The sequence below is a fragment of the Coenobita brevimanus genome, chromosome 1, assembly GCF_032717465.1.
Source record: "Coenobita brevimanus isolate Jiangsu-jjx chromosome 1, ASM3271746v2, whole genome shotgun sequence".
NCBI lineage: Eukaryota > Metazoa > Arthropoda > Malacostraca > Decapoda > Coenobitidae > Coenobita > Coenobita brevimanus.
Window position 1 is genome coordinate 36,866,326 of NC_136954.1, and position 13,239 is coordinate 36,879,564.

Sequence of the window (13,239 nt, forward strand, 5' to 3'; positions counted from 1 at the left end):
CATGACTAACATAGATGTACTGGTACACAGTACCTATGCAAAACAGATAAATACCTTCCAAGCGTGAAATCATGATATCGTCCTGATTAAAAAAAAAAAAAAAAAAAAAAAAAAAAGCAGCCACATTCTCACCAGAGCAGGTGGACTCTGACCTCAGGCCACTCACTCACGCTCACGGTCCCACTAGCGGAGTACACTAAACAAATAACAAACTAGATCCGCACTGGAAACTAGATAGCCTTCCCCATTAACCATGATATATGTATGATCTGTGCACATGTGAATCTCTTTGTGTATTATATACGTTATGTATTACAATTTTATTTTACTAATTTAAATTTTTATATTATTTTCGTATTATTTTCTACAGAAAAAATTGCAGAATAGGGACTTGGTTTATTCGAGTTGGCTTCGTCACGAATAACCTTGGTACATTTCTACACAAACTGTCACAGGCAACGTTGAATTCACAGCTTATATATTATATTATTACCTTATGTTATTATATATTTTTATATTATTAATGTTATGGCAAGGATTCCTGGGATTTGCATGGTGAATGAAAGGGTATGTGCCCTACTTCTCAGGGCATAATGTTGATTAGTTCTCCGACTAATGTATTATTTTCACTCCAGGCTTGCTTTACCCTACCTAACCCCACCTGCAGGTGTTAAAAGGCCGGGACGATGATGATGATGATGATGATTATGATCTACATACGTTACTATTCGTAATTTAAAAATGTTTGCGAACAGTATAAATATTCATACAGTACACTCCTCATAATGATGGTTACGACAGTATAAATAATAATTCCTAGTACACAGCAAGTGTACTGAGAAGTAAACTGTAGCACCAATCAGGCAGGGCTGTACTCCCAAAGTGGATGGAAAGTTGATGACAGGGAGAGCTGGTGCTCCCTTTTCATCAGCCCTCGGGACTAGTTCCTGACGATCCCCCTTTGCTGAACTTTTTCAGTGTCTCAGTAACACAGAGAGTAGGCCAGCATGCTCTCCAATACAGGTTTTTCTAACTGTCAACACCAAACTACATGCACAGTGCACACTACACTTCCTTTTCAAAATTAAAAAGAATAATGGCGCAATCAAATCTGGCCTCGGAGTCTCCAGAGGGGGGGGGACCATAAAGTCCCCCACCATCCGCCCCTCTCCCGGTAACGACTCAGAGAGATGCCTGGAACCACTGCCAGACTCACTTCTTCATTTCTGCAACATTCGTGGCCATTCCTCTAACTTTCCCTCAGTTGAACATCACCTCTCCTTCTCTAAACCTCACCTTCTCTTCCTGTCTGAGACTCAGCTGTCTGAGGCAACTGACAGCAAACCATTCTCTGTTTCCTCCTACTTTCTCGATATTCATTTAAAAAACCAAAGGTGGCTGTTGGGTATGTGTACGCACTGATTTATCTTGCTCTCGTGTTCCTGAACTTGATTCTTCTGAATTCTCTACTCTCTGGCTCCGGTTTTCTTGTAATTCTCTGACTAAATATATCTGCACTGTTTACATATCTCCTGATTCTACTATGAAAAATTCTTCGACAATCTTACTTCTATGATGGAACACATTCTATCCATTTCTCCATTCTCTGAAATCTCCATTCTAGGAGATTTCAATGTTCACCACCAACTTTGGCTCTCCTCTCCTTTCACTGATCCACCTGGTGAACAAGCCAACATCTTTTCTATCCTTAATGACCTACAGCAGCTTGTACAGGACCCTACCCGTATCCCTGACTGCCGAGAGCTCCAATAAACTTGACCTGTTTCTTACAACTAATCCCTCTGCTTACACTGTTAATCTTTCCTCTCCGTTGGGCTCCTCCGATCACAACCTAATTACCTTGACCTGTCCTATTGCTCAGGTACAGCCTGCAGACCCTCCAAAGAAACATCAACTGTGGCACTTTGGAGTTGCGGACTGGGAGGCCCTCAGGCAGTACCTCTTTGATTTTCCCTGGAATGATTATTGCTTCCATGGCAGGGAGCCATCTGAGTGTGCACTGTGCATTACGGAGGTTATTCTCTCGGGCATGGAAGCATACATTCCTTTCTCATATCCTTTGACTAATTCAAGAAAGCCTTGGTTTAATCAAGTTTGTTCTAATGCTGTCCGCAACAAGGAGAGAACCTATAAAAGGTACCAAAACCAACTCTTCCCTGAATCACATCTTGCTTATGTTTCTACTCGGAATCATGCTAAGTCAGTTCTTCGCTCTGCTAAAAATAATTTCATCCGTACTAAAGGCTATCAACTCTCTAGCTCGAATTCTTCCCGCTCCTTCTGGCACCTTGCCAAAAACTTTTCTGACAACTTTACCTCATCTTCCTTCCCTCCTCTTTTCTATTCTGATGGCTCTGTAGCTCTTTCTTCTACTGATAAAGGAGATTTATTCGCTCAGACTTTCTCCTCTAATTCCACCTTAGACGATTCCGGTGCTGTTCCTCCATCACTTCCCCCCCCTGACTTTCTCATGGCTGACATTAAAATTTCTTCAGCTGATGTGTTTTCTGCTATCACTGGCCTTAATACTAACAAGGCATATGGGCCTGATGGAGTCCCTCCTGTTGTCCTCAAAAACTGTGCTTACACCTTGCCTAGGTAAACTCTTTCGCCTTTGTCTGTCAACTTGTACGTTTCCTTCTTGCTGGAAGTTTGCTCTCATTCAGCCAGCCACGAAGAAGGGTGACCATTCCCAATCCTCTAACTATCAGCCAACTGCTTTAACATCTTGTCTCTCAAAAGTTTTCGAGTCAATTCTTAACAGAAAAATTTTAAAGCATCTTTCCTATCACAACCTTCTTTCTGATCATCAGTATGGGTTCTGTCAGGGATGCTCCACTGGCGATCTTCTCACCTAGCTTTCAGACTCCTGGTCATCCTCCTTTCGGGACTTTGGCGAAAGCTTTGCCATTGCACTTGATATCTCAAAGGCTTTCGATCGAGTCTGGCATAAACCTTTAATTTCCAAACTGCCCTCTTACAGTTTCTATCCTTCTATCTGTGCCTTCATCTATAGCTTCCTTTCTGGTCGTTATATAGCCGCTGTTGTAGACGGCCATCGCTCTTCTAGATCTATCAACAATGGTGTTCCTCAGGGCTCTGTCCTATCACCGACTCGCTTCCTTTTATTCATCAATGACCTTCCAAGCTGTAAATCTAACCCTATCCACTCGTACACTGATGATTCCACCCTTCACCTTTCCATTGGCTTCCAGCAACGTCCATCTCAGCAGTTACTTCAACAAACAACGGATGAGGCTATGGCAAACCTAATGTCTGACTCGGCTCGTATCTCTGACTGTGGTAAAAATAATCTTGTTGTTTTTAATGCATCAAAATCTCAGTTTTTACACCTATTAACCCAATAATTTTCCATAGGAGTACGCACTAATATTTAATAATATCGAGCTCAACCCTGCATCATCCTTGAACATGCTTGGGCTTTCATTCACTCAGGATCTATCTTGGAAAGATTATATTACATCTCTTGTAAAATCTGCTTCCAAGAGATTAGTTGTGCTAAGCCGACTCCGTAACTTCTTTAACCCTGAACAATTGATGATTTTATACATGGGTTTTATTCGCCCCCGTGTAGAGTACAACTCTCACGTGTGGGGAGGCTTCCCACATACGGCTCTACTCAATAGGGTGGAGTCAAAGGCTTTTTGTCTCATCAATTCTTCTCTTACTGGCTCCCCTCAACCTCTGTCTCTTCGCTGCACTGTTGCATCTTTATGTCTTTTCTAACGCTACTTCAATGGTCGCTGCTCCTCTGAACTGTCTTCTTGCATCCCTCCACCTCTACGACGGGCGCGTAGCACCTGTCTAGCAACAAATTTTCATCCCTTTTCTGTCCAACTCTCAATGCAAGAGTTAACCGTTATTCCCAGTCCTTCATTTATGCAACTGGTCAACTTTGGAACTGTCTCCATCTGTCTGTATTTCCTACTTCCTATGATCTCCAGTCTTTCAAACGCAGTGTGTCCAGGCATCTCGAAATGAACGGATCTCGAATTTGGCTCTCTTCTGTATTTTTATTTTTTTCTTGGAAGGAACGGTTTGCGGGCGCCTGGCCTTTCGTTCCTTCTTTCTTGCATAATTTTTTTTTGTATTATCATTAATACAGTGATAAAGACATTTCAAGTCATCAGATTTGGGGGCCTCTCATCAAAGAGAAATGTGCCAACTAATGCTTGTGACATGGACCCAGGGTAAATACATCTATCTGTTTATCTATTCAAACATCTATCTATATTTGTTTATCTATCCACCCATCCAATGTCAATTCTGTATGACCCCGCATCGAGAGAGAGAGAGAGAGAGAGAGAGAGAGAGAGAGAGACTAATTTGACTGACGCTTCGTCTTCCCTGTTAAAGAGGATTATTGGGTTGCATATTTTATAACAAAAATAAATCATATATAAAATAAGGCCTTTTTTTTTAAATCTCATTTAAAAACAGGTCAGAAATCCAGCATATCAAGAATATTTTTTTGTAGGTTATTTACACTGTAACCTGGGGGGAAGAGGATTCTGTCTGTCTGTCTGTCTGTCTGTCTGTCTGTCTGTCTGTCTCTCTCTCTCTCTCTCTCTCTCTCTCTCTCTCTCTCTCTCTCCAGACGGTTCACCGTTTGGGAGACCTCTTGTAAACTGAGGTTAATGACGGCAATATAATCCCACTAGTTCTAAGCTCAATAAACTTAGTCCGGAGATGTAAGACTAAATTTACAAATACATCGTGCGAGAGAATATGTTGAAACTGAAGAAGAGAAAACCAGTGGAGGGTAACTGAAGTAAAAATAAATGCAACACTGACCTGTCTCACCAGCTCCCCCACCATGCCGTCCCAGCCACCGTACTGGCCATCGTTCTGGCCACCGTACTTGTTGTCCTTCACGAGTCGCAAGGTGTCTGGGAAAAAAAAAAAAAAAAAAAAGACCGCGAGAGAATAGGTTAACAGATAAAAAAGCCAGCATGAACAAGAGAATGTGATTATCATAAATAAATTATTGGGCACCTAAGCTGTTCTTCAAATTGATAGTATTTTGGGGAAATTAAGAAAAAAAAAACTGTGGGTAAGTACATTAACAAGAGGAACTCGATAAGCAAACAGTATGTGATCTACAGAAAATACAATAACCTTCACACGATGCAATGTGTCTTGCGGGACACAGACGAGTGAGTAACAGATTTATAGGAAAGAGGGCACCAAGTATACAATAACATAACTATGCGACGGAGACAAAACCGCACGAGCAAGGAAGATGCCACTATTAAACGAGATCACTCAAAGAGCCCGTACCTCCACTGAGACACCACCATTCCCCTTACATGTATATCAGACCTTGGCCTTTGACTTTTTTTGCAAACAAATTTATTCACTTGTCCCATTGATATTCCTGTCATTATAAGAAAAAAAATAGTCTGAGGTTACAATAAATTAAGAGGGCAATCACTGTGGTGAAGGGAATTTCTAATGCGCCATAAACATATCCTGCATCTTTGAGAGAGGTGAAGTCAGTGAATGTACAGCGAGGTTGGATGGTGAGGAATTGGAAAACGTGAGTACGTTTAAGTACTTGAGTAGTGTGATGAGTAAGGATGGAGGTTTGGAGGGTGAAGTGCTTGAAAGGGTACAGCGGGGAAGAAAGGTTGCTGGTTCTTTGAAAGCAGTGATAAGAAACAGGGAAGTGAGCATAGAAGTGAAAAAGTTACTACATGACAGTATTGTGATATCAACTCTAACGTATGGAAGTGAAGCTTGGACGTTGTTGGAAGGATACAAGTCAAGAGTGAGAGCAGTGGAAATGAGTTATTTAAGAGGAGTCTGTGGAGTCACATGGAGAGACAGGCTGACGAATGAGAATATAAAGGTGCGTTGTGATGTTGATGTGGATGTGATAGGAAGCGTTATGAGGAACACACTGAGGTGGTTTAGCCATGTGGAGAGGATGGAGGGTGAAAGACTGACGAAGAGAGTGTATGTGAGTGAGGTGGAGGGGGGAAGAGGGAGGGGGAGGCCGATGATGAGATGGAGGGATGGGGTGGAGAGGTATATGAGAGAGGGGGGTGTGAGTTGGGAGCTGGGGAGTGAAATGGCGGGGGACAGGGCGACTTGGAGGCGATTTGTTTGTGGCCACCCCAAACGGGATTGAGGCGTCTGGCAATAGACAGATAGATAGATCTCCAACACGAAAAAGAAAGTAATTACCACTAAAGACAAAGAAATTTATGTCTCCAAAAATAACACTTTCACAGTCTATAAACGCTTTCACTTATTCTGCACAGTCACAAGACGATTCTATTCAGCTCAGAGAAATTTTGCCAGTCAAAGAATTGACACCTCACGATTAACCTTGTGTGGTAGGTTGTGCCAACCATCATCCACTCACCTGATGTAGTGCTGCCTACTTATCCTTCACCTGCATCATTCTTTTTGTGTCTGCCCTCCTCTCTTCCTATTTCTCCAATCTTTCCTGTCACTTTTTCTTTTTCAGGTAGCTTTACATTGAATGACAACCCAAATGGTTTCCTGTAAACCAGAAAATCTTTTACAACGTTAGGTGGTAACCATATTATCAATCGCTACGTGTTGTCTACGTGCTAACAAGTGGGTTGGCGTAGGGTTAGTGTCCCTCTCCTTAAAACAACTCAAAGACAAATGGCCACCCTTTACGGGATAATGGCGTCTAGGTTGTTATAGATAGACAGATGGGCAATTAACCATTACACAGGTAGAAACATCCTCAGCTGAACAAAATAGTACGAATTTTTCGCGAATATAATAACAAAATGCGTCCACGGCATCGACAATATTAAAACATACATGTTATCTTTTTACCTTTGGCATCTCCATTTAAGTACTTAAAAATTGAGTATTTTTGTTATATATTATTTCTTCTTTTGTTCCCCCCTCATTCCCCCCCACTCCTCCCCCCCCCTAGCCGACACACCCAGTGACCGCCTCAACATTCCAGGGGTGTAATAACTGTTCAGGGCCAAACAACTACAGGTACAGTCGTGGCCATAAATAATCATCTATCATCCTCAACGCCGTGCCTCAGACTGGCTCTTTATGCGCGTCAAGTCACACTGGAGTAAGAGGGGCTGAGAGGGAGAGGCCAGAGAGAGAAGGGAAGGTGGGTGGGGGAACGAGCAATGGTGCTGCGGTGGGGTGAGGGAGGGTAGGTAGGGGAGGGAGAATGAAATTCGAAATTGCGGCAACATAATATGTCTCTTTTCTTTCATTCAGGGCATCATATAAAGGAGTTACTATTCGGTAGATAAAGCTGCATTACATCTTGTGTAGCGGCGTCAGATAACAAGCTTTAGATAGGTGGTGATGTCAAGGACTACCTCGAGAGGGAAATATACTGACGTGACATCAAACATTTGTGCGGAGCCAGATATTTGTGTTTATCCGTGTATTTTGACTTCAGACGCAGAATGGAATCTGGATGGCTTTGACTTCCGTAATGTTTGTATAAGAAACGTCCTCTACCCTTACATGTAATTAATTTTTGTAACTAAATAATATATGCAACTTTTGACATGGCTGTGTCCACAGTAAATATGATCTCTCTCGCGGTATACGGTACATTCCCTCTATACAGTCACCATCATGATAATTCAATAATTATTTAATGACATCTCTATATGAAAAGGCTTTTTAAAATAATTGCACATAAAAGGTAAATAAATTTGATGTCTGTGCTCATGGGTGGATATGGTAACGGTATCGCTCATAATCTATTAAAGGGAAAATGAAACAAAATCTTACCCAAACTCCCAGAATATATCAATGTCAGTGTCTACCGACACTGGTCAAGCCAGTGGCCTCATGCCTTAAAAACCTCATGCAGACGTCGCGGCACCGGGGAAACAATGTTGTTGATGGTCTGCTGGTTTCGTTTGAACAGCTCCCACTCGTCTTTGGTGAGCTGGACGAGGCGGGCCCCCCTCGTTCTCTGGCATCCACGCATAAGGTGACCAGATTTATTGGAGAAAAAAGCGGGACAATGTCACGTGTGTGTGTGTGTGTGTGTGTGTGTGTGTGTGTGTGTGTGTGTGTGTGTGTGTGTGTGTGGAGAGAGAGAGAGAGAGAGAGAGAGAGAGAGAGAGAGAGTGTGAGTGTGCGATGGCTGCTACGCAACACCTCACCCTCGCCCTCGGGCAGCTAATCAAACACTAACGTCTCAAACGAACTCCAGAAACTGAGTAACCAATACACAGCACAGTACGGTGAATTGGCCCACCAAAGTTACCAGTTAGTATTATAAATTTTATATTAACAATTTGGTATTTCACTTGGTTTGGATTATGCATAATTATACTAATTCATCATAATTTCATAAAAGGTCATTTTATATCTAATGTAATATTAATTTTCTAAAAGCGGGACATTTTACATAATTTGCCCCAGAAGTAGGACATTTTAGTCACAATTAAAAAACGGGACAGGTAAAAAAAAAAAAAAAAAAAAAAAAAAGCAGGACCGTCCAGCCTTTATAAAGGCGGGAATCTGATCGCCTTATCCACACGTTGACAATCTGGGCCGACAAAATCTCGATGACTCTGCACTAATATTTGATCTGTCGCGTCAGGATACTTCTCTCAAGAGCCAGTCCTTGACATCACCACCTATCCAAAGTTTATCTGACGCCGCTATACAAGGTGTAGTGCAACTTTATCTACCGAATAGTAACTCCTTTATATGATGCCCTGAATAAAAGAAAATAGACAAATTATGTGGCCACAACTTCGCATTTCATTCTCCCTCCCCTACCTACCCTCCCTCCCCTCCCTCACTCCACCTAAGCACCATCACTCGTCCCCCCACCCACCTTCCCTTCTCTCTTTGGCCCCTCCCTCTCAGCCCCTTTTACCCCAGTGTGAGTTGCCGCGCGTAAGGGAGCCAGCAAGAGGCACGGGGTACACGAGGATAGGTGATTACTTACGGCCACGACTGTACATGACACGTATCAGAGGGCAGCTAGGGTGGGGTATAAGAGGGACGTTCTGAAAACTCCCTGTCAAGTGGAACCGGTTTTACGTCGAAACGGCCCCAGCAACTGAACCGCGTCATGTAGCCAACAAGATCTCCCCCCACCCCCAACCCCGACATACCATGCAAACATTCCCTACGACTGTAACAATGCATAAATATCATTCTCCAACAAAACAATACGAAAATACACAAGTACCTTACAAGTTGTAAACCTACGAAACTATCTATCTATCTATCTATTGCCAGACGCCTCAATCCCGTTTGGGGTGGCCACAAACAAATCGCCTCCAAGTCGCCCTGTCCCCCGCCATTTCACTGCCCTGCTCTCAACTCACACCCCTCTCTCTCATACCTCTTCACCCCATCACTCCATCTCGAAACTGTTTACCTCTAATATGGTAACTTCATTACATCAGACAAAAACCTTAGGTTGATTACTTTCGTCAGATGGAAGCCAGCAAATACCAATGTGCTTTCAGAAAAAAAAAAAAAAAAAAAACTTTACCTCAAACACCAGAAAATGCAGTACTATAAGCAGAATTGATATCTGCTTACACAAATACCTCATGAAATAGAGTGGTCAAGAAGCGAACCTCTAAAATTTATTCCTTACCCCTAAAAATATACTGAAAAATCAAATATCTACCTATCTATTGCCAGACGCCTTTAATCCCGTAAGGGGTAGCCACAAAAAATCGCCTCCATGTCGCCCCGTCCCCCGCCATTTCATTACCCTGCTCCAAGCCCACACACCCCCTCTCTCATATTCCTCTCCACTTCATCCCCCCACCTCATCCTTGGCCTCCCCCTCCCTATCCCCCCCTCCATCTAACTCACAAACACCCTCCGCGTCAGTCTTTCGCTCGCCATCCTCTCCATATGGCCAAAAATCAAATACTCACAATTAATTTTGAGGGAAGAGGTCAAGAGATCTTCAGCTTAGCCCTTGTAGCGATCATTCCCAGAAATTTACCTTCAGATACCCCAGAAATACTACGTTATCCTCTAATACCTTCCCATTTTCCAGCACAAGCCCCCAAACTCATATACTCACAGTTAATTCCGAGGAAGGATGCCAAGAGGTCAGCGAGGTCTTTAGCGTATCCCTCGTAACAATCATTGCCAGTGTAGTTACCGTCCTTCCTTATCAACAAGAATGGCTTCTCCTGTGATGAGAGAAAACGGAGCCGCTATATTATCCCAAGGAACATGGGATCCACATGCTTACTCGTATTTTTCATTGAGAGAGAGAGAGAGAGAGAGAGAGAGAGGAGATACACGCACCAATATGGATGTAAAGATGTAAGATCTGTTAGCCATCACCCGGTCAGTCATGTGGCTCGTGTACTTGACCGCCACTGTTTCCAGCCCTCGGGTGTCGCTCCACGTCCCGATCTGAAAGAGAAAGAAAAAAATGAGAGAATGAATGAATGAATGAACTATCTATCGCCCGGCAACAAAAGCCATGCGACTCAAAGCAGAAAATTATAACGCTAGAGGAAAGTGGTAATTCAGTTAACTACGTAATTATACGACAAAGGAAGGAGACGGGTAATTATGAACTGCAAAGGACATTCAATTGACTAAGAAAGGGCATAAGACGTGTAACTGATAAAAAGAGAGATTAACACACACACACACACACACACACACACACACACACATTTGTTCGGGTCGCTCCTCAGGTGGATGGTAAGTGCTTTTGTTGCTTCCGCGGACGATTTTATTCAGCTTAATACAGACTCTTCAGACTTAAGGGATTCGATCGTATAAACTCTTCACGAACCCCTTCCTTCCTCGAGGCCCATCCTTGGTTGGAGAATATTGTCTGTCTGTCTCTCAACGTATGTAAGGTCTGTGTGAACGAAGTACTGATCTCTGTGTAACTCTGCCGCCTCCTCCTCCAGTCCCTATCTCCATCCATTCCTTTCTCTATCCTTCTCCCTCATATCCTAATCTTTAGTCCTCTCAAACAACTCTCTTCCACTCCTCTCAACCTTCACTTTTGTCCTTCCAACAAGGATGCGTAAATTGCGGACAAGTGATTATCCAGGTGTAATAAGCAAAATAAATCACTAAGATAGAGGTGCTTGAGAGCCACCTAAGCTGACGTGAATACCACCTTACAGGTTGCAATGTGGACAGCCGAGGAGGCTTCGTTGCATCTCCTCCTCAGCGATTTCTTTTGCATATTACGACTCAAAATTGGCCTGTATGCTCTTTATATCGTTAACATATCGACATAGTTTGTATCATCAAAACACAGGAGAATATCGAGGCGTGGTGTGCAGCCTAAGTCGCTAAAATGAAGTGCTAGGAAGTAACCGTGACCACTTAAAATACAGCCGTAGACCTCTTGACTGGTATGTGTCTAAGAGATGAATAAAATAACCTGTCGTACGCTTGAAGAAACCAATTACTTTGTTACTTGGAGAAAATGTTATTCGTGACAGATTTTAACATTTTTGATGAACCACTTTTCCCTCGTGTACAGCTGACGTACTTAGTCCCGTGACGATACTATTTATTTCAAGCTACATCTGTACAAATTTATACAACTTTGGACGGAGATGTAGGAGTCAAAGGGTTAACTAAGGCTGTCTAAAATCGTCAAGTTAAAAGGCTCATCTATATTGAATAAAATAATTTAGTTAGAGAAGATAAAATAAAAAGGGCCACGGGAATGAAGGTGGCACGTATACTGCCTGTCGCTGGGGGAAATATAATGCAAAGTAGTGAATGACAGGGAAAGGGATGATACTGTGACTTGTTAGCTTGTCATATCACACGGTTGCATTCCATAGCACCTCTTCCTTAGCGATTTATTTCTGGAAATGGCTGGTTAACGCCCTTCTGTACGTTATCAATGCAGAGTATGGCGATATTAGAATGCCTTACGTAACACGGATATGGTCATTAACGTGTGACAAGCAAAATAAGTTGCTCAGGAAAGGGTGTTTGGGAGCTTTCTTAGCCGACGAGAATACGGGCCCAAGCAGCATTGGTTAGTTCGTGACACTTCTTCTTAGCGACTTACTCTGCATAAAAAAAAAAAAAAAAAAAAAAATCCCAATATCCTCTTGACCGTTACTGATGCCAACTATGCCGATATAAAAACGATATATGTGGTGTACAAAGATAAATCGCTAAGGAAGAGGAGCTACGATGCCTTCTGTGCTACCCAGAATACAGACCTAAGTCCATAATAGCATAAAGTGAAGAGGGTGGCCGGAGTTGGTGAATGGGAGAATTATACAGAAGGTTGTGTTGGCGGAGAGAGACACAGACCCGTTGACAAGACCCGGGTTCATGTTGGTGCTGGGACAAGACATGATGCTGGGGGTCTGTATTCAGCTGGCATCTTAACTCTCAGGCTCCTGTGACTCACTCCTAGCTCAATAAAGACGTCTGGCATTGGCTGAAATAAAAATGGTTGTCCCGAGCAAGCGAGGGTTTAGAGTGACCGGACTCCATAACATTTTACTATTTCGTCAGATCTCTGACTATATCTATATACCAATCTAACTATCAATCCATCTACCTGTCTATCTATCTATCTATCTATTATCTATTTATCAGAAGAGGGTTAATCGATTTGGAGAACAATGAAGACTCAACATTATACTATTTTCAAAGTTTCTCTCTCTCTCTCTCTCTCTCTCCATCTATCTATATCTATCTAAAGTGTAAATTAATTTGCAGGGCAGACAGGACTCCATAACATTTTACTGTTTTCACAGATCTTTATCTCTACATATCCATCTATCTATCTATCTATCTAAACACACACACTAGAGGTCTGTCCTATGTTGAATAATGTCGGCTGGTGGCGAGGAAAGCAAACACATCACCGTACAAAAAGAGATAATGGGAAATGCTGAACAATCCTTTGCTATGAGAGGTCCATCCAAATACAATAAGTCGCTTGGTGTCGTCAAGGGATGGAAGGGAACGACTGACGCAATGGCCACCTCGGCACGACATAATTCTGAGCACGACCACTGACGACACGCTGCTAAATTCACGACGACAGCTGAGGGGGGAGGGGGGAGGTGGAGGCAGACAAGGGGTGGGAAGATGGAACGACTGTGAAGGAGGAAGCTGAGAGAGAGAGATAGAGAGAGAGAGAGAGAGAGAGAGAGAGAGAGAGAGAGAGAGACTCGTCCTTTGGAAAGTTACAGTGACACAGCGAGTGACAGAAAGGGACACACA

At 42.8% G+C, this 13,239-nt stretch overlaps 1 protein-coding gene across 1 annotated transcript in view; it reads right to left on the reverse strand.

Annotated features, from left to right (window-relative positions):
• LOC145394502 (glutamate receptor 4-like) overlaps window positions 1-13,239 on the reverse strand; it is a 187,079-nt gene that overhangs the window by 42,570 nt on the left and 131,270 nt on the right. The window contains exon 4 of the mRNA XM_080268368.1: window positions 10,312-10,422. Coding sequence (XP_080124494.1) covers window positions 10,312-10,422 — 111 coding nt within the window. The remainder of the gene's footprint in view (window positions 1-10,311; window positions 10,423-13,239) is intronic.